Source organism: Mastigoproctus giganteus, chromosome 10 (genome assembly GCF_048544385.1).
Source record: "Mastigoproctus giganteus isolate SK-2022 chromosome 10, ASM4854438v1, whole genome shotgun sequence".
In the NCBI taxonomy this organism is placed as follows: domain Eukaryota; kingdom Metazoa; phylum Arthropoda; class Arachnida; order Uropygi; family Thelyphonidae; genus Mastigoproctus; species Mastigoproctus giganteus.
The window spans coordinates 131389571-131416466 of NC_143584.1; the positions used below are offsets into that span (position 1 = coordinate 131389571).

General features: G+C 38.3%; 2 protein-coding genes across 2 annotated transcripts in view; both read left to right on the top strand.

Moving 5' to 3' along the window:
• Positions 1–26896, top strand: part of Sas10 (UTP3 small subunit processome component Sas10) — a 234556-nt gene that overhangs the window by 19805 nt on the left and 187855 nt on the right. The window lies entirely within an intron of this gene.
• Positions 17513–21137, top strand: LOC150079290 (histone lysine acetyltransferase CREBBP-like). Its single transcript, XM_090384004.1, has one exon. It carries the CDS (start codon positions 17513–17515, stop codon positions 21086–21088), a length of 3576 nt encoding a protein of 1191 aa, XP_090240130.1. The 3' UTR covers positions 21089–21137.

Consider the following 26896-nt stretch of genomic DNA (forward strand, 5'->3'; position numbering starts at 1 on the left):
GGCTAAAACAAAAGTAATGATGAACAAGTATGCCACGGAAAGGGAAATAATGATTGAAGGAGCAGTAATTGAAAAGGTGGAGTCATATACTTATCTGGGACAAGTTATTAGCTGTAATAATGATAAATTCCTGAAGTCAAGAGAAGAATAAATTTTGGATGGATAGCATTCATCAAATATAGTCACATACTGAAGAGCAATATCCCAGTTTGTCTGAAACGTAAAATAATGAATCAATGTATACTCCCCACCATGACTTATGGAAGTGAAACTTGGGCACTCACCAAAAGAATGGAAGAGAAGCTAAGAACTACACAGTGAAGAATGGAACGAATTATATTGGGAATGAGACTGTTAGATAAGAAGAGAAACACATGGATTAGGCAGCAAACTCAAGTAAAGGACATTCTTATCAAAACTAAAGAACTAAAATGGTCTTGGGCAGGATACATAGCTAGAAGACATGATGACAGATGGACTAAGAAAATAACAGAATGGTACCCAAGAGGAGCTAGAAGAAAACCTGGAAGGCAAAGGCGGAGATGGATAGATGAAATTCATGAGTTTTTGAGTAGTAAATGGATGGCCAGTGCTCAAAACAGAAGGAACTGGAAAGTTGCTGGAAAGGCCTTCATCCTGCAGTGGATTGAAAATGGCTGATGATGATGATGATTACGCTATGTTGATAATTTATCTTTTCTCCTCTATCCTTGGGCGTACTGCTTCATTTGTTTAATGCCGATCTTCCCATCACTCCTAGCAGTATTAATCTTGTATGACTTACTGCCTTTCTATGCTTGAGGTCGCTATATCATACTATATATTTCCTCCAGCAATCGCTGGTATTTGTTTTCATTAACTCCAATACAGCGTGATGGTCTATGCTACACAGTCTGCTCTCTAGCTCCAGCATGGTACCACAGTAAGTTGCATCTTTGACCCTTTTGCTTTGGTTTCTTATTTTATTTCTTTTGTTTCATTAATTTTTTCCTTCCTTTTCCTATCTCTGCCTCTGTTGGGTCAGCTATGAAATATATGCCAATATTATATATTTACCGCCACACTTAACCTGGCATATACTCTCAAGCTGTAACTTGGATTCATTGTTTCCACTACGTGCTGTGTATATTTCTTGTTAGAAACAGAGACCTCACTTTTTGATGGCTGACCCTTGATGAAGATGTTAAAATCATCAGATTTGCTGCATTAAGTACCTTAACATATTATTTTTACTTTACAGGTGTCTTTGCATTTTTCCATAGTTTTGACTTCCGGTTTTGTTAGACTATCTCCTCTTTCTTCACCACAATTTACTAGTCTATCTACACACACACACACACACACACACACACACACACACACACACACACACACACACACACACACACACATACACACACACACACACACACACACACAGCATCAATTAAGTAGGTGCCTCCATAGCCAGGTGGGCAGGAGCAGCAGTGCGTAGCACACGCTTCTTGAGTAGACCGGGGTTCGAGCCCGTGACCACCAAATACGGAGGATGCAGAAAGGTCATGGAATGACCACTGCATATCCATGGAGCAGTATGGCCTTAGTTACTATTGCTCCTAAAAACCAAATAACAAACTTCAATTAAGTAATGAGACTGCGTGTGCTCTGTGTTTATATTAACGTAAGAGGCCAAAATAGTACATGATTAGATACGATAGTGTGCTCTTTTCAACGAGTGCAAGTTGAGATTTGTCCGCTCAGTAGTTCATGATTTATGATGCCAAGAGTAATAGTATTTTTGTGCATGTCATCAGAAAATTGAAAATGGAGCAAAGAGCAGTTATCAAATTTTATTGTAAATTGGGAAAAGTGCTATGGAAACTTTTGACAATTTAAAAAACTTATGCTGATGAATGTTTTTCTCAACCAAGAGTGTTTGAATGGTTTTCTTATTTTCGTAAAGGATATGAGTTGTTAGAGGATGATCCCCCGACCAGGCCGACTGATCTCTGTTCGATCACCGGAGATTGTTACAAAGGTTAGAAAAATTGTGACCAAAGACAGATCAGTTTCAATGAGATTGCTTGCTGAGATGATCGGTAGCAATAAGGAATCTGTACAAGAAATTGTAAAAGAAGATCTGGGTAAGAGAAAAATTTGTTTCTGTTTTGTACCACATTCATTGAGTTTCAAGCAGCAAGAAAAGAGAGTCGAGTGTTGCACTGATTTGATGGCATGTTTGACAAAGACCCACCATTTTTGAGTAGAATTGTTACCAGTGATGAGAGTTGGGTATTTCAATATGAACCCGAGACAAAATTTCAGAGTTTAGGATGGCATTCGCCGTCCTCTCCCCGGTAGCAATCGGTAGCAATAAGGAATCTGTACAAGAAATTGTAAAAGAAGATCTGGGTAAGAGAAAAATTTGTTTCTGTTTTGTACCACATTCATTGAGTTTCAAGCAGCAAGAAAAGAAAGTCGAGTGTTGCACTGATTTGATGGCATGTTTGACAAAGACCCAACATTTTTGAGTAGAATTGTTACCAGTGATGAGAGTTGGGTATTTCAATATGAACCCGAGACAAAATTTCAGAGTTTAGGATGGCATTCGCCGTCCTCTCCCCTTCAGAAAAGAGTGTGGTTAGAAAAATCACGAGTGAAAATCATGTTGATTGCCTTCTTCGATATCAAAGGCATTATCCATTGAAAATTTGTGCCTCAAGGGACAACAGTTACAAAAAAGTTCTATGAGGAGGTGTTGAAGAGGTTGTGGGACTGATTCTGTCAGGTGAGATGCGAAATGTTCAACTCCAAAAATTGGTCGTTGTTGCATGACAATGTACCTGCACATTCTGCCATCAACATCAAGCAATTTTTGGCAAAAAAAAATTGATTCCAGTCATGAAACACCCCCCCCCCCCCATAATTTGGCTCCCCAGATTACTTTTTGTTCCTCAAAATGAAAATAGCCATGAAAGGAACGCGATATGGGACAGTAGACATCCAGGCTGCAGTGACTGACCAGCTGAAAGTGGTACCAGAAGAGGAGTTCCAGAAGTGTTTTCAAAACTTGTATAAAAGATGTAAACAGTGTGTACACATCAGAGGTGATTACTTTGAAAATATATAACCTTGCTTTGCCATTAGTGTTATTCTTTTTTTGTAGTAGTGTGTCTCGTTATTTAATTGGCACACTGTGAGTATATATATATATATATATATAGAGCTTTTCAATTTTTTCTTATTTATTTTAATATATATATATTTTTTTTCCTTATTTTTAATATATTTTGATTACTTTTTATCTCTCTATTTAATTTTGGATTAATTGGATTATATTTACATGGGAATAGTGTGACGATGTGTTAACACTGCATTCATACTGCCAGCTATAGTCTAATTTGTTTCTATATATTTTTAGTTCAACTATTGTTTTGTCAGTGGTGTGGTTTGGCCATGCAAGTACTAGGCTTTCTGTTTTATTTCTTTTTCGCTTCACCGCTATGCAAATCTATTGCATCGGCAGTCTGATCTTAGTATCATTCTGTCGCATGGATTTGTTTAGCGTTCGAAATGCATTGATTCCCTGACAATTATTGGCCTCGTGGTCCTCTGTCGAGATGGGGTATAATGGTCAGTCTATTTTATTTCATTTAATTTTATTAATTATTATTTTCAATTTATTTGGTCACGTAATGTTGTTAGTCTACGTCTCCACCTTAGTGAGATTTCACCTAATTTGAAAACTGGTGCTTTCAAGCAGGTGCCGCTAAATTTCTTTTAATTAGCTCAAATTTCTAAATTATTTTAGGAACATTGCTTCAACACTACCCTCTTCTTCTTTATACCCCCTATATATTTTTCTGTTATTGTTATTTTTATTTTACTTGGTTGAGTTCTTTTTCACTCTACTGGTTTGCCATGCTGCTGGAAAATTTTAGCTTATATATTTTTTTTTATTTAAACATGAACGGTAGATACATTTTCAACAAATTTACATTTTATATCGTACATCTATTTTACTATTACATTTATTTTACATCTATTTACATTTTATGTACAAATGAAAAAAAATATATAAAGAAAAATCTTTGGATAGAAAAAAAAAAACGTTTCTACATTTTGAATTTCGGGAATTAAGACAGTTTCTTGGCATTGGATCAGTCTCATATTAAATGTCACATGTTGAAAGTGATGGACTCTTCGGTGATGCTGAGAGGTGACTGCCGCTGTTCCATTTGCTGTTAAGGTCATTTAAAGCTTCAGGTCTTTTATGGTGGAATTTGAGCAGAAATCTGCTCTGCAACTTTCTCCGTAGGCTCCACTTGAGATGTTGCACTGATGTACCAATAGGAGGCACGTCGTAATTGCTTCTTGTTTGCTTTAAGTAGAAGTGTAAATGGCGGCCTTGTCAACAATGAATAAGAAGTTGCAAGTGGTGTGCTGTCTGCTCAGAGTTTTTACCAGTAGTCCTGCAGTGTGGGCATGGTTGCAGGCAAGCTTTGCTGCATCCAAAGTGTATTCGATCAGTTCCTTGTTCACAGGACATGCCAGGTATGTGTGTGTTCCAGGGTACCTGGAGTGGCACAGAAAAGGCAGTAGTTTGAGGGGCTTAAACCCGTAGATTTGTAGCTTGACTGGGGTAGGAAGGATGTTCTACAGTCTCCACTGGATGTCTGCATCCGATTTGAAACATTTAGTTCTGTACAGAAGGTTCTACTGAAAGTTAGATGGTGGCTTGTGGAGAGAGGATATAGGGACAGCTTGGCAGGTGGATGACAGGAAAATCGTGGCTGTATGACGAGATGTGATTAGTTGATAGACTTTTTTGGAAGGTGCAGGAGACAGAGGTACTGTGTCTTCTGGTGATATGATGACGATGGTTGGTGTAGGTGAGGGTCCGGTCAAATTTCCAATCCCTTTAGCTGTAGTGATGTCTGGAAGAGCTTGTGCGATCGCTGATTTTAGGTCTGTGTTGCTGCTTTGCATTTATGGTTTTAATGGGCAAGTCTTCTGATCCTTTCCTTTCAAGGCTTGGTGTCAGAAGGTTGCTTATGGTTCTTATTTCTGCCCAGTTCCATGTAGGAAAAAGAGAATATCATCAGTTGCAGGGTCTATTATTCTTTTATTGTAGAAGAGCTGTTCTGAAAGTATTGCGGGAAGGGATGTTCCCTCAAGAGTATGGTGAGGGTTAGCTTTTTCCAGCGGTGCAGTGTGTCTTTATAGAAGGGTAGTAGTTTGAGTGGTGCTGGTGCCATATCCATTCTCAATATTGTTGAAAGAGATAGTGCTCTAGTGGCTGTTGCTATTAGTTTATCTGTAGTCGGAATGTGGGTATTTTGTTTGCAGTGTCTTAAGGAGAAAGGTGATCCAGAATGCTGTGATTTTGTCATCAAGAGAGACCAACCCCCTAACCCCCGTGAGTGAGCGGATGGCTGAGTTTGGAACAGTACGTCCAGTTGGTTTTGTTCCAAAGGAAACCTCTGACAGATGCCTGGATTCTGTTCCTTGCTGGACCATGTGCATTGGATGGGGGGAGTTGGTTCTGGTTTTCCAGTTGCCAGCACAATGGGTGCTGGTCTTACAGTGGTTGAGTTTTGCACCTGATGCGTGTACGTAGAGATCATGAGCCTTTTGAATGTCTTCAAATTTGCTCTCGTGGCATATTGCAATTGTGACTTCATGTGCGTATGCTGAGTGGGGTTATCTTTAGGTGGGATTCTGGTAGCAGCGTTCGTTGGGATTGTAGACTGGTGGAAATTTTATTAATGAATGGTTCTATGGCAATTGTGTAGAGTTGCCCGGAGAGTGGGCAGTCTTGTTTTATCCCTCTGGAATACGGAAAGTGGCAAGTGAGCTGGTTGTCAGTTTCAAGCAGAATTTGGCTTCCTTGTATAGCAGATGGATTGTTCTGATGATGTAGGGTCCATATCTGAAAGTTTTCAAAGTTTGAAAAGGGTAGTTGTGTTCAACGCTGTTGAAAGCCTTTTCCCGGATAAGGCTAATTAGTGCTAGGAATTGTCTTTGGCTGTTTGCAGTGGAGAGAAGGTCACGGATCAGATGAAGGTTGTCATGAATCGATCTCTTAGGTACTGAGTATGTTTGTTGGTGATCGATGATATCAGGGAGAGTGGATTTTAATCAATTGGTGATGGCTTTGGAAATAATTTTACACTCCGTATTCATTAAGGAAATTGGGCGCCAGTTTTGTAGGTTGGTGTGATCCCCTTTCTTGGGAATCAGTCGAATTCCGAACCTGGTAGTCCACGGGACTGGGCTTCTTCAAGCATTTGAAAAAGTAGCATTCCGAGTTGATCCGAAAACGTTTGGAAGAATTCAGAAGTCAGTCCATCCAGGCCTGGTGATCTATTTTTGGAAAGGGCTTTGCATGCTACTTTAGTTCTTGTAGGGTGATTAGTTTCTCCATACTGCATTGGACCGTATAGGAGATTTGTTTTAGTCCTAAAAGGATTTCCTTGGTTGCCTTTGTAGAGGTTCCTTGGGAACTGTAAATTTCTCTATAAAATCTTGTTACTTCAGAGAAGATTTTCTCTGGGTCTTCAGTGATGTTTCCATCTTGCAACTGAATGGCAGTGATGGTGGTTGCTTTGTGATGTGTGTGTGCATTCTAATGAGAAAAAGTATTTGGTCGGAGCATCAGATAGATTTATGTGGGTGTATCTCGATCTCAGTTGGGCACCTTTTGCAGAGTGTTCTAAGTGGGTTTGTATGGCTGTAGTGTTGACTGATGGACTTGACTATCAGGTGGGAGATTCTTCAGTCTTTGCTCAAGTTGATAGAGGTTATTATGCTTTTGTTGACTTTTCTGATGGCTGTAGGTTTGCAAGAATGATTTCAGTTGACTTTTAAATCTAGGCCACCACGTGTTCATGGGCTCCAATCTTTCTTTGGATTGGGCAAGATTGGTTATCAGGTCTTGTAGCTTAGAGATGTATTCCCTGTCTTGAAGAAGGCTATTGTTGAACATCCAATAAACACCTCCACTTTTGAAGTGATTGGGTGAGAAGGAGAGCTGCTGTAATTTGATAAAGGAGTGATCTGAGATTTAAGATGGCAAATGTGTGATGCTTCTAACCAGGGGATGGTGTGTTTTGAGATTTAGTATCTGTCCAGTCGGGCTTGGTAAGGTAGTCTTCCGGATGCTGTATTTGCTGATCTCCAGGTGTAGGAATTTTCTTCTGGGTGCTGGTGTCTAAAAGCGTTGACCAATTCATTGTTGTTTATCAAGGCCTGCAGGTTGTTGATTAATGTTGTGCAGTGCTCAGTGCATCATGCTCTGTCCATTTCTGGGTCAAGGGTGCAGTTGGAGTCATCAGCAAGAATGATGTGTTCCTGATCTATAGTAGAGAGATGTCTTTGTATGAAGTTGGTTATTTGAATAGCAAGTCTGTTCTTCTATGGCATATATATGTTAAAAAGGTGCAGGGTTTCCTTTTGAGGTGTATCCAGGAGGGTGTAAATTGCATAGCCAGAGATCTCTGCTATCACATTGAGCTTACAGGCAGACTTATGATGAAGGCCGATACTCACTCCTGCTCCATGATGTTGTTGTGTTGGAGAATGATGAAATACATATGGCCAATCTACTGATTTCAAGGATGGCCTTGTGTCTGCTTTAATATTTGTTTCTTGTAGGAAGAGTAGGTCGGCATGATGTCGTTGGATCTGGTGAAGGGCCAGCTTATTGCACAATGCAGAGATGCATCCTCTTGCATTAAGTGATAGCATGCTATGTGTCATCATTATTTGCAAGAACAAAGGTAAGGGTTATGCAAGTTTTGGGTCAGTTACCATCCTGATGGATGGTATTACTGTTCCAGCCCATTAATCAAATAGTACAGGCACTTGGATCTGTTCACATCTGCCCTGTCCTTTTTTCCTTTTAGTTTAAAACGCAGGTCCTTAAATTGTGGTGACGCCTCTGTAGCCAGGTGGGAAGGAGCAGCAGTGCGTAGCACACGCTTCTTGATTAGACCGGGGTTCGAGCTCGTCACCACCAAATACGGAGGATGTGGGAAGGTCAGGGAATGACCACCGCATATTCCCGGAGCAATATGGCCTTAGTTGCTAATGCTCCTAAAAACCAAATAACAAACAAACAAACCTTAAATTGTGAGATGAACTGTGGTATGTTAGTGGTGAACTTCAGAGCTGTCACCAGCTTCTGTATGCCACGTACTTCCCGTAGAAAGGAGCATAGTTTTTCCACAGTTAGAGGGCCTTTAGTGTAGGGAAAATTGCATCCCCCCCTCCTCGTCCTCTGAAGCATTTGAATCATGGGAATCACGGTCATTCTCTTCTTTGGCCCCCAGAAATTCAAGTTCTTCTTCAGTTCGGTCGGTGGTGGTTTCTACCCGCTTATTTATTTCCATAATTGATGGTATGATAGGCTTATTTGGGATCTGATCATTTGACTTCTGTGGTGTTCTGTATTTATTTTCATCCTTCCTATTGTTTTGGTTAGCGGTTGGCTTTTTTCCTACAAGGGTATATATATGTTGTCTTTTTCTGTTTTGCGACTTTGGATATGAACAGCCTTGGAGGTTGATTCTGAGAAAACACCTCTTGTTTCAGTTGGTGGGTCTTCTGAAAGGGGTCTGTCCTGGTTCTCTGTGATCTTTGAATTTTCTTTTTCTGATGTGCTTGGTGTGGGAAGCATCTCATCTTGGTGTGGGAAGCATCTTTGATGGTTTCTTCTGTATCCCCATTGTTTCCAACAGCCAGCTCACTTTGGGGATTGGGCCTGACCCTGGTTGGTGCCACCTGAATTTCGGTATTACTTTCAGAGGAGTTAGAGATATGCGGGCATTTTTCCTGATGTGGCCATCTTCATGGCAGAAGAAACATTCAGATGAAATGGAGGTATAGAAGGTGTAAGTGATTCGCTTAAATCGGCATTGAGTTTTGGGATGTTTGCTGCATCATTGTTGGCGAAGTGCATAAATGCTTGCCTGCGGAAGCTTTTTATATGCAAAAATTGTGGTTTCATGGTTGTTGCAGAGAGTGTGCGTATTTTCCTGGTAACAGATCTGTATTTGATAAAATTCCTCTCAGAAATTGATGAGGAATTTCAGGTGGGATGTTTGATATTGTAACTTACATTGGTGCTAAGGCAGTTGGCGCCACTTCCAGGTGATAAAGACTGATGTCTATTCCGTTTTGCAGGATAGTTTGTGCCCAGAAGGGGTGGCTGAAGTACATCTGAATGGTTCCCGCCACACAGGAGGCATGAGTAATATTTTTCGGTGGTACTTTCTCCGCAATCGCTGTAAGGTAGTGCTCTAAAGGAGTATTCTCCTTGGTAGCGATTACTATTCCATTTTCCCTGGAAGTAATAGCGGTTGCTTCATTTGTTGGAGTGTTATTCGACCATGTATGTGCTATTGTGGGTCGAGAGAGAGGGGTTTTTGCTGGCAGCAAGCATAATCCATTAGATATGGCAATAGCATAAGTATTAACAGTTACTGACCTTTTGGACCTTGGGGTATTCACCTGTTGTCGCAGAGTGCGGTTTCCGGTGTCAGGGTCACTGCTGGCAATTGCTGTAGGTTCCGCTGCTGTGGTTGTTTGACCTTCGCTGATCATAGGGGGCAATTGTTGGGGTGGGTGAAGAGGGGGAATAAAGGCTTTACTAGAACAGCCAGCCTTCCATGGCTAAAGTTGAAAATTAAGATCTAACCTAACTAAAACTCCGCTAAATCTACACAAACAAAATTATTACTACTCAAAAGCTCTCCTGAAGAGGAATCGAAAGATATGTCTTGGCTGGGATTCTCGCTGGGATAAATGGCAAAAAGGGGCAAAAAGGCAGGTGCTCAGAAAAATGTGTCTGATGCAATAAGAGGGAGAGGAGCAAGATAGATAGATATATTCTGCCAATGTCCTTTTAAATTTTAATAAAAATTTATCATGTAATTTTTATTTCATCTTCATAACTCTGGCCTTTTGGCATATTATTAGATCTTTCATTTACTGGCAGATGGCAATCGGAAACAGATAGCTATCACTAATTATTATTTGGATGTACTGAATGGTGCTAGTCTTGATAACATACCATTCAGTGTATTGTAATATGAAATTAGCTATAATAATTTTAGTGATATTTTTTATTTATTATTATATATATGTATATATATTTACGTATGTATATACAAGGTGTTTCAAAAATGATGGTCAATAATTTAAAGGTGAAAAGTACAAACTAAAATAAGCAAAGAAGTCTCAGTGAACATTGGGCTGCAAATGAACCGTTTTTGAGATAATGCACATTTTCTGTTAAGATCCTCTGCTGACTATGGGAGCACTAGTTTAAAAAAAAAACTGTAAATCCTTTACTAAGGATGGTTTTATTAAACATAAGATAATACATTTTTAATTTTTGGTTTCAACACTACAGGATTTTACAGATGTTACATGTTACAAAAGGTGTTCAAAATGCTGTCCTTGCATCAGTACGCAGCTTTGTAGTCTTCTCTGCATTGAGTTACGAATCCTCTCAGGCATTCTTGGGTCATTTCTGATTTGCTGAAAGGCTCCTTCAACCCAATGCTGCAATTCTTCAACTGTGTTAATGTCAGAAAAGTGTATACTAAGCTTTTTACCTGACCCTAGATACAAAAATCCATAGGATTTAAGTCTGGTGATCTGGGAAACCACATTACAGGCCCATCTCTACCTATCCACCATTGACCATACCTTCTAGTTAGATACTGAGTCACAACTCGAGCAAAATGTGCCAGTGCACCATCATGCATAAACCGCATGTTTTGGCGTTGCTGAAGTGGAACATTATCATCATCAAGGAGGTCTGGAAGAATATTCTGCAGGAACGGAAGGTACAGCTCTCCTGTTAGCCTGTTTGGCAGAAAGTGCGGTCCAATTAGACAGTCTCCTAGTAGTCCTGCCCAGACATTTAACGAGAAATATTGCTGATGTCATGACTCGTGAATTGCATTAGGATTTTCTTCAGACCAAACATGACAGTTATGAAAATTAAAAATACCATCACGAGTAAACCCAGCTTCATCAGTGAAAAAAATGTTGTTTAAAAATTGGTGGTTCAGGGCACACTGTTGCATCCACTGGCAGAAGTTCACTCTGGGAGGGTAGTCTGTATTGCTGAGACCTTGTACACGCTGGAAATGGTAGGGGTACAGTAATTGGAGATGTAAACTTCGCCACACACTGCTATGACTCATTACATGCTCTTGCAGAGCAACCCTCCTTGTTCAAATTCCTGGATTTTGTTCTATTCTTTCTAACATCCTTTCCTCAACATCAGGTGTTATGCTTCTGGGCCTACCTGCTCGTACTCCATATGTGAAATGCTTATGTTCTCTAAGGTGTTGATGTATGCTGATGAACGTATGCCTGTTGGGCTGCCTTCGCCAGGGAAATGCTTCTTAGTACAAATGTACAACCTTGAGTGCACCGCTGTTGGCTTTACCATACGTGAAGTGCATGTCCACATACTCTTCATTGCTGTAATCTCTTTCCATGTTGACTATCATTTGACAAGTAGCATTAGCATTAGTAGAGGCATTTGATGCAAGAAAGCAAGCTTATGCAGTATCAGCCAAAAAAAAAAAAAAAAAACAAATAAATAAATAAAAAAAAAATAACCACTTCCACTTCACCCCTCTGTTCGTTCGAAATACCTGTCCAGCTGAGCCTTAAACTTATTTAGGCTATCAACTTCCACGACAATGGATGGAAGTCTGTTTCAGCAACCAACCACCCGCTGGCTAAAGGCAAATTTCCTCACATCTATCTTACATCTGTCTTTCCTCAATTTGAATTTATGCCCTCTCAGGTGATTATTCTGAGTAAGAGGAAGAATCCCATCAGCATTGAGCATGCTCAAACTATTCAAGGCTTTATACACCTCTATCAGATCACCTCGCCGGTGCCTAGTCTCCAGACACTGTAATTTGCAAAACTTAAGCCTTTCTTCGTAAGAGCACCCCTTTGTTCCATTCACTAATCTTGTTGCCCTTCTCTGTACTCGTTCCAGCATCTCTACATCCTTCTTTAAATGAGGCCTCCAGACCTGTATACAGTACTCTAGGTGCAGTCTGACCATTGCCTTATACAAGGGAATAATCACCTCCTTATCCCTGCTAGAAAAATTCCTATATATCATCGACAATACACCATGAGCTACTCTTGCAGCCTGTCTGCACTGCTCAGAAAACTTCATATCTGCCTGCACAACCACCCCCAGGTCCCTTTCATTCTCTACCACTGTCAGTGTAGTACCACAGAGTTGATACGTTGCTCTGGGGTTGCTGTTTCCCATATGTAGTACTTTACATTTGTCAATGTTAAACTTCATTTGCCACCTCTCAGCCCATCTGCTCAACCTTTCCAGATCATGTGGCAGTAGCATAGTGTCAGTAGTATCCTTGACAACCCTGCCAACCTTCGTATCGTCTGCAAACTTGGACATTAAGCTTGATATACCATCATCAATATCATTTATAAATACAGAAACAATAATGGACCCAATACTGAACCCTGAGGGACCCCCACTAATAACATTAGTCCACGATGAGCAGTGTCCATTGATTACCACTCTTTGTCTTCTCCCTCTCAACCACCCCTTTATCCATAGCAGCAATTTGCCTCCAATGCCACACTGCTCCAATTTGTGCAGCAGTCTTCCATGTGCAACAGTATCAAAAGCCTTTCTAAGATCCAAGTATATAATATCAAAGTTATTCCCTGCATCCAGTTCTTTTGTGACTGCATCATAGTATTCAATCAAATTGGTCAGGCAAGACTTTCCCTTAACAAAACCATGCTGTGTCTGAGCTATAACTGATGTCTTGTCTAGATGATCCTGCAGTGCTTCTTTAACCAGTGCCTCCATTAATTTTCCAGGAACAGAAGTTAAACTAACAGGTCTATAATTACTTGTGTCGCCCTTTGATCCTACTTTGTGAATTGGGGTCACATTTGCACATCTCCAGTCCATGGGTACTTCCCCTGAGTCCAAGGAAGCTCTCATAATTATGGGTAAGGGTTTGCTTACTTCCTCTGCTGCCTCCTTTAATATAACTGGATAGATCCCATCCACCCCAGGTGCCTTTCCTGTATTTATCTTCAACAATTTCTCCTCCACTTTACTCTCAGTTATTACAAGATTCTCTAGCTTACTGCCAGAGTTGAATACACCTCTGGCATTCCCCCTCGCTGAATAACTCCTCATGTGTGAATGTCGATACAAAATATTCATTCAGTTTGTTAGCTACCTGAGCAGGATCATCAACAGTTGACCCATCGATATCAAGTGGACCAATCTGATTCATCCCCTTCCTTCTAGAGTTTACATAAGTAAAGAACTCTTTGCTGTTTTTCTTTGCATCCCTTGCCAAAGATTTCTCGTAATCTGCCTTCGCCTGCCTAACTTCCTTTGTAACTTGGTTACAGATCAACTTGTATCTATCATAGGTTTCTGTGTCACGTGTTAATTTGTATGTATCCCATGCATTTTTCTTCTCTGCCATATGTCTCATTAGTTCATCTGACATCCATTTAGGCCTAAACCTTGAACAATATTTCTTAGTTGGTATGTAAAGCCTAGTAGCTTCCAAGATAAGTTCTTTGAATGCTTCCCATTTTGAATTTGCTGTTGGTAACATCATCAGTTGGTCCCACTGTATAGAATTTAAATACTGTCTCAGTCCATCGTAGTCGCCTTTACGAAAGCAGTAACCCTTCCCTTTACCCCTAATGGTAGTTACCTCTTTGAGTAAATCCCACTTCAGCGCACTGTGATCACTGCCACCTAGTGGTTCATTTACCTGCAGATTCAAGTATGCTTGCTATGTCTCAGAGCATTGAGAGAGGGGAAAGGGGGAGAATGAGCATAACCTAACCTAAACAAACAAGTCACAGTGGTGTATCCCAACTAGAAATGTGCAATATCTTGAAAACGATTCACTCATGTTTACTAGACTTTTTTGCATATTGTAGTCTGTACAGTTTGCCTTTAAATTATTGACCATCACTTTTGAAACGTAGCTGAGTGGCCAGGAGCGGGAGTGCAGTAGCACACGCTCTTTGAGTAGACCGGGGTTCAAGCCCCTGACTGCTGAATATGGTCGATCTGCCAACCCGCACTGGACCAGCGTGGCAGATTATGGTCCATTTCCCTCAGCATGAATTGTTGAGGAGGCTTCCATCCTGCAGTGGGTTGATAATGGCTGTACTTTACTTTACTTACTATGTGGGGGTGGGGGGCTCACATCTGGTGAGTATGGGCTTGGCACACCCAGGATCCTGAGCTGGATATCATCATTCTTCTCTTTCTTGGTGATTTCCTTCTACTTTTGACTCTATATATTTTTTTTTTTGGTTTCTCTGTTGTTTATATCTTAGGGCACACATACATTTCCATACAGTGTAAACTAAGCTGTTTTTAAATTTTTTAATATATATTATTTAAATTTTCCATATTCTGTATTCTCTAATATCAGTCTGAGGTACTGTTTAATCATTTCTTCAATGACATTAATCAGTTCTGCTAAGTTTAAATTTACATTACATATTATAATTCTTTATTTATATGCCTTTACTCCTCCATTTCTTGATATATATATATATTAGAATTAGCATTAGTAGAGGCATATGATGCAAGAAAGCAACCTTATGCAGCATCAGCCAAAAAAAAAAAAAAAAAAACTACTTCCATTTCACCACTCCGTTCATTCGAAATACCTGTCCAGCTGAGCCTTAAATTTATTTAAGCTATCAACTTCCACAACAAGGGATGGAAGTCTGTTCCACCAACCAACTACCTGCTGCCTAAAGGCAAATTTCCACACATCTATCCTACATCTGTCTTTCCTCAATCTGAATTTGTCCTATCAGGTGATTTTTCTGAGCAAGAGGAAGAATCCCATTGGCATTGAGCATGCTCAAAACATTCAAGGCTTTATACACCTCTATCAGTTCACCTCGCCGGTGCCTAGTTTGCAGACACTGTAATTTGCAAAACTTAAGCCTATCTTTGTAAGAGCAACCCTTTGTTCCATTCACTAATCTTGTTAACCTTCTTTGTACTTGTTCCAGCAACTCTACATCCTTCTTGAAATGAGGCCTCCAGACCTGTATACAGTATTCAAGGTGTGGCCTGACCATTGCCTTATACAAGGGAATAATCACCTCCTTATCCCTGCTAGAAAAATTCCTGTATATCATTGACAAGACACCATGAGCTACTCTTGCAGTCCGTTTGCACTGCTGCCTGCACAATTACCCCCAGGTCCTTTTTATTTTCTACCACTGTCAATGTAGTACCACAGAGTTTAAACGTTGCTCGGGGGTTGCTGTTTCCCATATGTAGTATTTTACATTTGTCAATGTTAAACTTCATTTGCCACCTCTCAGCCCATCTGCACAACCTTTCCAGATCCTGTTGCAGCAGCATAGCATCAGTAGTGTCCTTAACAATAATGCCAACCTTTGTATCGTCTGCAAACGTGGACATTAAGCTTGATATACCATCATCAATATCATTTATAAATACAGAAAACAATACTGGACCCAACACTGAACCCTGAGGGACTCCACTAATAACATTAGTCCACGATGAACAGTGGCCATTAATTACCACTCTCTGTCTTCTCCCCCTCAACCATCCCTTTATCCATAGCAGCAATTTGCTCCAATTTGTGCAGCAGTCTCCATGTGCAACAGTATCAAAAGCCTTTCTAAGATCCAAATATATAATATCAAAGTTATTCCCTGCATCCAGTTCTTTTGTGACTGCATCATAGTATCCAATCAAATTGGTCAGGCAAGACTTTCCCTTAACAAAACTATGCTGCGTCCGAGCTATAACTGAAGTCTTGTCTAGATGATCCTGCAGTGCTTCTTTAACCAGTGCCTCCATTAATTTTCCTGGAACAGAAGTTAAACTCACAGGTGTATAATTACTTGTGTCAGCCTTTGATCCTCCTTTGTGAATTGGGGTCACATTTGCACATCACCAGTCTATGGGTACCTCCCCTGAGTCCAGAGAAGCTCTCAAATTATGGCTAAGGGTTTGCTTACTTCCTTTGCTGCCTCATTTAATATAACTGGATAGATCCCATCCACCCTAGGTGCCTTTTTTATGTTTATCCTCAACAATTTCTCCTCCACTTTCCTCTCAGTTATTATAAAATCAGCTAGCTCACTGCCAGAGTTTACTTCACCTCTCGCATTCCCCTTCCTGAATAACTCCTCATGTGTAGATGCAAAATACTCGTTTAGTTTGTTAGCCACCTGAGCAGGATCCTCAACTGTTGAACCATCAATATCCAGTGGACCAATCTGATTTATCCCTTTCCTTCAAGAGTTTACATAGGTAAAGAACTCTTTTCTGTTTTTCTTTGCATCCTTTGCCAAGGATTTCTCATAATCTGCCTTTGCCTGCCTAATCTTCTTTGTGACTTGGTTACAGACCAGCTTATATCTATCATAGGTTTCCATGTCACCCATTAATTTATATGTATCCCATGCATTTTTCTTCTCTGCCATATGTCTCATTAGTTCATCTGACATCTATTTAGGCCTAAACCATGAACAATATTTCTTGATCATATGTAAAGCATGATTATGAATATTCTTAAACAACACAACTGCACACTTATTGTGCAGTTCCAGAATGTTATTGCAACAACTTGATCATGAGGATATAAAATAGAGAGTGTGACTGTGTGTGAGAGAGAGAGAGAGAGAGAGAGAGAGAGAGAGCATGATAGCAGTAAACTGATTTTAACCGAATTAAGCAGAAAATTTGGTTAGATATGAAAGAATAAGCAGAATTACCATAAAGCATGATAAATTGATAGGGTAGAGTAAGCAGTAAATATTGGTAATTGTTTGATGCATGGTGATTGGAGTACAGCTTCATTTTGTATAATGGTTAATATTTTCACAGAACTGCTTGATAAGGGTCTTACACGAATGACAAATCACTTTTTGGATTTGTATTAAATTGTATGAAATTGGATACTATGGGTTTCAGAAAGTACAAAAAGAGAAAGCTGTGATTGATTTGTTTGAATTATTGCCTGGCTGTCATTGGCATAACAAATATCACATGGATAAACAAAAATAATTAGTGCAGCAGTCATAGAAATGTCTGAAATAATGGATATTATGACACAAAAAAAAACTTTAATAAGGTAAGTAATGTTAATGGACCACTTTTTTGATGGTCTTAACAATTTTAATAAAATTGTGAGTCTCTTTTTTAACTATTCAAACAGAACTATTTTGCAGCATTCACATGCAGCATTTTTTCTGTTATTTTTTTTCTAGTTATGGGTAGTGCTCATCGACACACCAGCAAGATGCCATGAATAGATGCAAGATGTATTGGTGGTGAAGTGCTGACTATACCTTTACTTTAGAAATATAGATTGCCTTTTTATATCAGTGAAAACTATAAATAATGTAAATAGAAAAGTTTTGGTGGGCTTCATCTGTGTAGTTTTATAGATGCTTTATTATTGAAGAAATGGCTAATCAGTCTGAAGAGCCACCAACTAAGCAACAAAGGCTCTCTGGAACCTGTTTGTCATGTTCTCAGAAAGCCAGTTGTCAGAGATTAAATGTGAACTCTTTGCAACTTGCATCTTTCTGTGGTCACTTAAGTTGCTCAACTTCACAAGGAAAAAATATGTACAGTAGGATTAGTGATAGACAGATTTATAATAGTGGTCATGTGCTTGATGAGACTGCAAACCAACTATCACCTGTATTACATCATTCTAAAAGTTCAACCATTCATAACAGCCTATTTACTGTACTGCAGGCTCATAGTGATATTAGAATGCTTCAGAACATTCCTAATTCTAATTTATCTGTAAAGCATATCAAAGGTATAAAAAGTTGTCAATCAGATGATCCTCTTCCTTATAGTAATGTGGCATCCAGCAAAATTGCACCATTTTCTTTACCTTTTCATAAGAGTGGTAATATCATGATATTAACAGACAGAAGTGATAGTAGCAATTCTAATGTGCAATCAGATATGAATTTTGGTGTCAATAAGCTGTTAAAAAATAGTAAAACTGAAATAATGGAATCAAGAGATAGGGTATCTCCAATTTCCTTTCAGTCTGCTAATACAATGATGCAAATCAAGTCAGATAAGTTGAAATCAGATTCATCTTTTATAATGAATATGTCTTGTGGGTCACTGAATAAGGCAGCTCCATTATTATCACAGCACAGTATTAACTCTACCACATCACAAATATATAATGGAAGCGTATCAACTAGTTCACCTTCTTCTAAAGTTTCCTGTGGCAGCCTTGAAGTTTCTACTTCACTTTGTGGTGATCAAAACATACAAATGAATAGTCATTGTAATACAGTGAATGGCCACTCTCTTCATAATGCTTCATCTCCACATTTTAGGGCATCTTCTATTAAAAAAGACATAGGTATAATTCAACGACGACTAATTGTCTTATTCCATGCTGTTAAGTGCCAAAAGATTGAAAATCAGTCAGCTGGACGAATGCATAAATGTCCCTTATCATACTGCCAAGGCATTAGAAAACTCCTAAGTCATATGACCGTTTGCAAGATGCACTCCTGTCCAATTATGTACTGTTCATCTTCTCGACTTATTATTTCCCATTGGAAAAATTGTGCAAGAACTGATTGTTCTGTGTGTGTTCCTTTAAAGCAAACTTCAGGAAAGAAACAGAACTCTCTCAATTCAAGTGAATTAGATGCTCTTATTCAGATTAGTGAGCGGCTTTATGAACAAGAGCCTGAATCTATACCATTTAGACATTGTGTAGATCAGCAAGCTATGCAGACACATAATTATTATAAAGGAATAAAACAACTTGATTTATCTACAATCAAACAGAAATTAAAAACTGAACAATATCAGAATCCATGGCAATATATTGAAGATGTGCTACTGATTTTTGAAAGTGGAAAGATGTGTCATAAAAAATCTTCACGTGCATATAGATATTGTCTGAAATTGGAAAAAATATTTGAGCAAGAAATAAATTCTGTCATGCAGTCATTAGGTTATTGCTGTGGTAATAAATATGCCTTTCATCCTCAAGTATTATATTGTTATGGAAAACAGTTGTGTAATATTCAGCAAGGTGCCAAATATTGGAGTTATCAAAATAGTTCAAAACAGCTTGGTCTTCTTTCTGAGAAATATGCATACTGTCACAAATGCTTCACTGGAGTAACTGGTGAGACTGTATCACTTGGAGATGATCCAACACAACCCCAAGCCATTATAAAGAAAGATAAATTTGTGGAAATGAAAAATGACAGTATTGAAACAGAGCCTTTTGTGAAATGTATAAGTTGTGGAAAAAAATTACATCAGATTTGTGTCCTTCACTTGGACTCTCTTTGGCCCAAAGGATTTGTTTGTGATTTTTGTTTAAACAAAGGATACAGAAGAGCAGAAAATAAATTTACTGCAAAAAAGTTGCCCCAAACTGAACTTAGCAGTTATATTGAAGCTCGTGTCAATAACTTCCTTAGAAATACATTTTGTGAATCTGGAGAAATAACCATTAGAGTAGTGTGCAGTGTAGATAAAGTAGTTCAAGTGAAACCAGCCATGAGAAAATATGTTGGCAAGAGTGGTCAGTGGCCTGAGAAATTTCCTTACAGAGCAAAAACACTGCTTGCATTCATAAAAATCGATTCTTCAGATGTATGTTTTTTTGGTATGCATGTTCAAGAGTATGGATCACAGTGTCCTTTTCCTAATACCAAGAGAGTTTATATTGCCTACTTAGACAGTGTCCGTCTTTTGCATCTAAGAGAGTATCGGACTGCTTTATATCATGAAATACTTCTGAGTTACCTGTCTTATGTAAAGCAACTTGGGTATGTAGCAGCTCATATTTGGGCTTGTCCACCTAGTTATGGAGATGATTATATATTTCATTGCCACCCACCTGAGCAGAAAATACCAAAACCAAAGCGACTTCAAGAGTGGTATAAGAAAATGCTAGACAAAGGAGTTTTTGAAAGAATAATTTTGGATTATAAAGATATCTTTAGGTACATTCAGGATTATAACATTAAAAGTGTAACTGAACTACCTTACTTCGAGGGTGACTTTTGGCCAAAAATATTAGAAGAAAGTTTAATTAATCTTGGTGAAATAGAGAGAAAAACTGGTGATACATCACAAACATATGATAAATCTGAAGAATATAATGAAAAGAAGTCAAGACCACTTATAAAATCAAATAAGAATAAAAATGGACAAAGGCAGAAGAAATCATATATTCCTTGTACAGGTGATAATCTCCTAAGCAAAGTTTATTCCATTATGGAAAAACATAAAGAATTATTTTTTGTGGTAAATTTTTATTCATCACAAGTTGCTGCTAATCTTCGTGCGATTGAAGATCCAGATCCTTTTATGAACTGTGATTTAATGGATGGCCGAGATGCATTTCTTGCCTTTGCACGAGAAAAACATTATGAATTCTCTTCTCTACGGCGAGCAAAATTTTCTACTATGGCTATGCTGTATGAATTACATAATCAAAATCAAGGATACTTTTTGTATACTTGCAATGTGTGCAAAATCCACATAGGAACTGGATACCACTGTGCAATTTGTGATGATTTTGACTTGTGTATTTTATGTTTTGAAAAAGAAGGTCATCCACATAAAATGGAAAAAATTAGTTTGTTGTCTGTTGGTCATGAACTAGTTTATTCACAGGGGACTTCCAGTCTTTCTATTCAGAGATGCATTCAGTCTCTCATTCATGCTTCTGAATGCTGTGCTGATAATTGTCAATTACCAAGCTGCTGTAAAATGAAAATGGTGCTTCAACATACAAAGACATGTCAAAAGAAGAAGAAGGGAGAGTGTGCCATTTGTAAGAAGCTTATTGCATTGTGCTATTATCATGCCAAACACTGTCAGATTTCTAGTTTAGGTAGTGTTAATGATATGACAGGGAAGTGCCCTGTCCCTTTTTGTGTAAATATTAAATATAGGTTGAGACAGCTGCAGCAAGCTTACATTTTGGAACGTCGCATTGCAGGTATTTCAGCTATTCATAACTTTTGGTAGATTCCTCAGACTGAACATCAAGAAATATATGATGAAAAGTGACATTTGGTATTGCTTCAAATAATTTTTGAAATCTCTGTGGCTTTTGTGGTATGGAACTTGTGAGGGGAAAACTTATTTTGTGACAAAAAGAATGAGACAGGGAATTATAATACTGACAGTCATATTTTTTATATACACTTTATTGACATGTATTTTTTTGGTGTCTTTTTGTGTGTAAACTTTTTATATTTTTTGAGTAATAAGTTTTTGTAATGTTAACTACGTTCAGTACTTAAAAATGATGGTTTTATAATACATTAAAAGTGTCTACTTGTAATATGCTTAAAGAAACACTGCATTGTTTAATTGAAATCTGTTTGTATGGCAAAGCTCTTACTGCTTAAAATTTATAAAAATAAATTGGTTTAAATAATGAAATATGGTGTGATATTTCATATCATATTTCAGTACTTTAGAAACTTGTAACTAAATGGGATATGCATTTAAGAGACTTCTGATCACAAGTTTTTCTTACCTCTGCTGTTATTATAGCTTATTTGGCAAAAGATGAAACAGAAGCCAGCTTTTCTTATACAGTATGGGAAATTCTGATCACATACAATTTGTGGCTTAGGGTAACTGGCAATAGCCAGTTAAAAAAAAAAAAAGTCACTTCGGTAGATGTCGGCAGTACTCTGTTCAGCATGGTTTAAATATGCGACTGTATAGTTCCTACTAATGTTGATGTATGTGAGAAACTTTCCATTCACAAGCAAGAGAAATTGTCTGGCATATCTTAGACTATTTAAAAACAAAATTCTGAAAATGAATTGGAATTTTTATGGACGTACTTAACAGCCAGAATAACAGGCTTCTGTCCAACAGTTTGGCACATCGCACTGGTAATGGTAAATGTCTCTCATTAAATCAATATACTGTACCAAGAAAATAATTATAAAAAAATTTATTTGCTTATTTCAGTAATGTACACTGGTGTTCAAAGAAAGTGCATCACCCCTTAAAATTGTAATTGTCGTCCGAATAATGTAACTTCAAACCCACAGAACCAACTTTTCATCTTCCTCATTTATTCATTCAACTGCCGTTTTCTGGAACAACCTTCCTTCATACATATTTCCTGAAAATTACAATCTACAGAAGTTCAAGTCCAATGTCAACAAATATCTTCTTTTGTCTTCTCAACCTCCAACCCAAGCACGGTACTAAGTACTATAGGTTCTAATACCTCTCGTGTTTGGGGTTCACATAAAAAAAAAAAAAAAGTATATGGCAATATTTCTTACAGATTACATCAGATAAGATTGACATGCATAGGTGATGATGTAATATTGCCTCAGCTGTTACTTTCAGCTATATAAGCATGCTCTGCAAGAGTTGCAGCCATTCCTTGCTTGGGTCAGGATGGCGAGTTATGTGCACTTGACCCCATGAAGGAGGAGTTCTATTGTTGCTTTATGTGAGGAAGGATGTTCTTCCCGTCATATTGCTTATAGAGTGTCTTGTAATCAGTCGACAGTGAGTAGATTTCTTTCCAAACCCTAGAATAATGGTTCTGCTGATAGGAAAAAAGGAACTGTACGCAAACGAGTCTCTATGCCAAAACAGGACTGCGTTTTGAAGGGCTTATGCCTTAAAAACCGTAAAGCTTCTTCGTCCGAGCTGAAAAGAAAATGGGAAGAACACATAGGTGTGGTAATAAGTGCAGTAACAGTGAGAAGATGCCTCTTCAAAAATGGACTTGTAGCCTGTCGTCCTAAGAAGCCCCTCCTCACACAAAAAATGAAAAAGGGCTGATTAATTTGGTGTAAGGAGCATGTCAAATGGACCCCTGGAAGTCAGTTATTTTCTCTCGTATGAGAAGAAATTCAACCTGCATGGCTCTAATGGGAGACAAACGATTCGCTGTAGACGTGGTGAAGAATACCATCCAGACTATATGGTGTCAACAGTGAAATTGCCTACCAGCCAAATGATATGGGGGTGCATTTCGTATCACCTGCAGTTTATAAAAGGTTCCATAAATGCCAATGGATACCTGGCTATATTGGAAGGCAAATTGCTGCCACCCATTAGACCATTTCAACCTGCCAAGTAAATGTATCTTTCAGGATGACTCTGCTCCTTGTCATTGGGCTAAAAGTGTAAGTAGGCACTTCTGTAGTTACTTTAGCTTCATTTCTGCATTAGAGGTTCGACAGTAATGTGTTTACATTTGTTACAGGTGAAGAAATGGTTGGAAGAACCTGAATCCTATAGAGAACTGTTGGCATTGTGTGGAATCTGCAGTTGCAGGTAAGAAACCAAATAGGCGCCTCCGTAGCCAGGTGGGCAGGAGCAGCAGTGCATAGCACACATACTGCTGCTTCTTGATTAGACCGGGGTTCAAGCCCACAACCACACCGAGTACAGAGTATGCGGAAAGGTCAGGGAATGACCACTGCATATCCCCGGAGCAATATGGCCTTAGTTGCTAATGCTCCTAAAAACCAAATAACAACAACAACATGAAACCAAAGACCCTTCAGGAACTTCAGGAAGCCATAATTCTTATTTGGAACCACTAACTATCAGTTGATTATCTTCAGAAATTGTTGTCAATGCCTCGACTCTGTACTGCTGTCATCAGGGCCAGAGGCAGTTCAACTAAATATTATTTTGCACATTGTGAACTTTTCATTTTGTTTTCCATTTAAAATGATAAACTGAAGCAAATTGAGGGTTTGTGATAATATTTCAGCCATAATTGTCATGTTTACCAAAACTGTCATATATAGGTTGCAAATGCTCATTTTGGAATATTTTGAGAGCACCTGTCAAATATTACTTAGCTTTGCCTTAACTATTAATAAATATTTTTTTTGTTTATATTTCTATTTGTGATTCTAGGCATTAATGTAACATACCATTGCAAAAAGAGGGTTAGAAATGTGAAATTCCTAGTTGATGCACTTTCTTTGAACACCAGTGTATATGGACTCTGGTCCATGGATGTTAACAGGCTAAACTGTTTTACATATTTCTGCTGATTTTAATTGTGAAAATGTATTCATTTATAAGTTGCAGCTTAATTGAATGGAAAGCAGACAAACTCACTATGACTGAACTAATTGATCAGCATGATGTGTGATCCCTTTTAGCCATTATTGACTATTATATCACATGCATTTCATCTTTTGCCAGATGTACTATAGTAAGTCACACCAGAACAAATAGAACCTCACTGACTTAGTTCATTGGCCACTGACTTTGAGACCTCATATTTTGTTTCTCCTCCAAAGTATTCTATAATTAATGAGAGAATGGTGGCTTTTCCTTTCTGTGTCCTAACTACTTTTTTCAAGGGATGCCTCTCTCTTCCATCCCCTACTGCCTAAAACCTTACTCCTCCCTCCCCCTAAACCTGACTTCTCCCACTGACATACAATCTTCCTTTCATTCTTTTATTTTGAGGGGCGTCTCCTCTCTGGAGGAACCTCTTCCTAGGGGTACCGTCAGTGCAATGTGGACCCTGGCACACCTCCACATGGCAAAGAATGGGGGCAAGGGGCAGTGAACCAACTCGTTCTATGCCCCGTGCCTGTGAAGATGTCAGGAGCCCGCAAACACTCAACAGAACAAACACACCACCCTGCATACTCACACTTACCATACTGCAGACATTGACACATGTCTTATACAGATGCTACAGCAGCTAATGCTGTTGAAATATAAGCACATTTTGAAAATTTGTCCTTTCTGTGTACTACTTACAGTTATTCAGACCTTACAGATTTCTTAGTGCTGTACTGTTAATGATGGTCATGTTAAATTTTTCTTTTTTTTCTAACTACTTTCCAAGCATTTATTTTAATAGCATTATTAAATTGTAAGATGAGTTTGGTATAGAAATATTGCAATATGTAATACTGGTAATTAAGACTTTCACCATTCTTGCCCTAAATTTAAGGCGCCTCTGTAGCCAGGTGGGAAGGAGCAGCAGTGCGTAGCGCACACTTCTTGATTAGACCGGGGTTCGAGCCCGTCACCACCAAATACGGAGGATGCGGAAAGGTCAAGGAATGACCACCGCATATCCCGGAGCAATATGGCCTTAGTTGCTAATGCTCCTAAAAACCAAACAAACAACAACAGCCCTAAATTTAACAAAGTGGTTGCTGGGCAACTGTGAGGCACCCTTTTTTTTTTTTTTTTAAACTATAAAAAAAAATAATTTTTAGCTTTTTTCCTGACTTTATATGGTGATCCATTAATTATGTTTGCTAAACTCAATTAAAAAAGCATTGAATGAAAATAGAGAAGAGGAAAACAACAATAAAGTTTTTATCATTTCTTTAGAATTTAAGGTCACTCGTCCTGTGGATTGAAACAGAGACCTTTGTGTGGGATCTGGCAGACATTGTGGGAACATTTGTATTATCAGCTTTTGTATTTAGCCAGCGAAACCGAAGCTCTGTGGCAAGATTAGGCACCTTTTGCTAGTATCTCACAGATGCCACATAGAAATGGGTGGCGCCTCTGTAGCCAGGTGGGCAGGAGCAGCAGTGCGTAGTACATGCTTCTTGATTAGGCTGGTGTTCGAGCCCGTGACCACCAAATATGGAGGATGCGGAAAGGTCAGGGAATGACCACCGCATATCTCCAGAGCAATATGACCTTGGTTGCTAATGCTCCTAAAAAACAAACATGGAAATGGGCAAGCTTTTGCCCATTTGTCATCTATTAAATGCCAAACAAAAAATTTGTGTTGTAATTCATAGTATCAAAATAAACAGAAAATACAGTATAACCAGTTAGAGAATATTGATTGATTAAAAGGCATGGGAAACTTAAAAAAAAGAAAAGAAAAATTTTATTAAAAAGTGGCATCTATCTGATGCCATACTTGCAGTTGAAGGCTAAAGAATACAACCAGTAGGCAACTGGATGATGATATAATAAGAAAGTTAGAGTCGGCTGAAGGTGTGTGCTTAGTGTATAGTGAACAAAGGCAAGGTACTTCAATAATAGGAAAACATAATGTGATGATACACCTGTTATTTGATATTTTTTAATACTTGGTAGGGTGTCAAAATTCCAATTCACATACGCACACACGTGTACACACACACACACAACAACAACAAAATGAAACTTTAAGCCGCCAGTACAAAGGTTGATATAGAAATATTACAAAAGTAAAGTTTGAAAAAGGTTATACAAAAGAACCCTGGAACTGATTATTATGTTGGTAAATGAACAGAATGAGAATTATTCAGAAGAAGAAAGTACTATTGATGAAGAAGTTCAGAAATGTTAAGAACAGAAGTGTTTTTGAAATCTGCACAATGAAAATGAAATAAATTTTGTATTAATGCCTAAAATTTAATAAATCAATTAGAAACTTTTTTCTGTTACAGTTAAAATTGTTACATATGTAAAAGCTATGGAAATAAAATTTGTTTAACTAATTTGGATATAAATTAAGACTGTAAATTACAATTATATTAGCAAAGGTTTAATTTTTACTTAGGAGGGAGTAGAATGATTTGCATAAAAAAAATGAATAAAGTAATGCAACTTTATTATAATTAATATATAACAAGTACAAGTTTATAACAAATTTTTAAAGTAAATATATGAATTGTGATATGAACATGACTGACAGTCCATTCATCTGGGGATTCAGGTGCACCTTTATTTAAGAGCATTCAGTATCTTTTAGTTGGACTGTTTTTTTTTTAATGGTGCCATCAACTCAGTGCTGCTGTTTTTTTTTGCCAACATAATGGGGCTAATAAAAGCTTGATGCCACCCTAAAATAGCCAA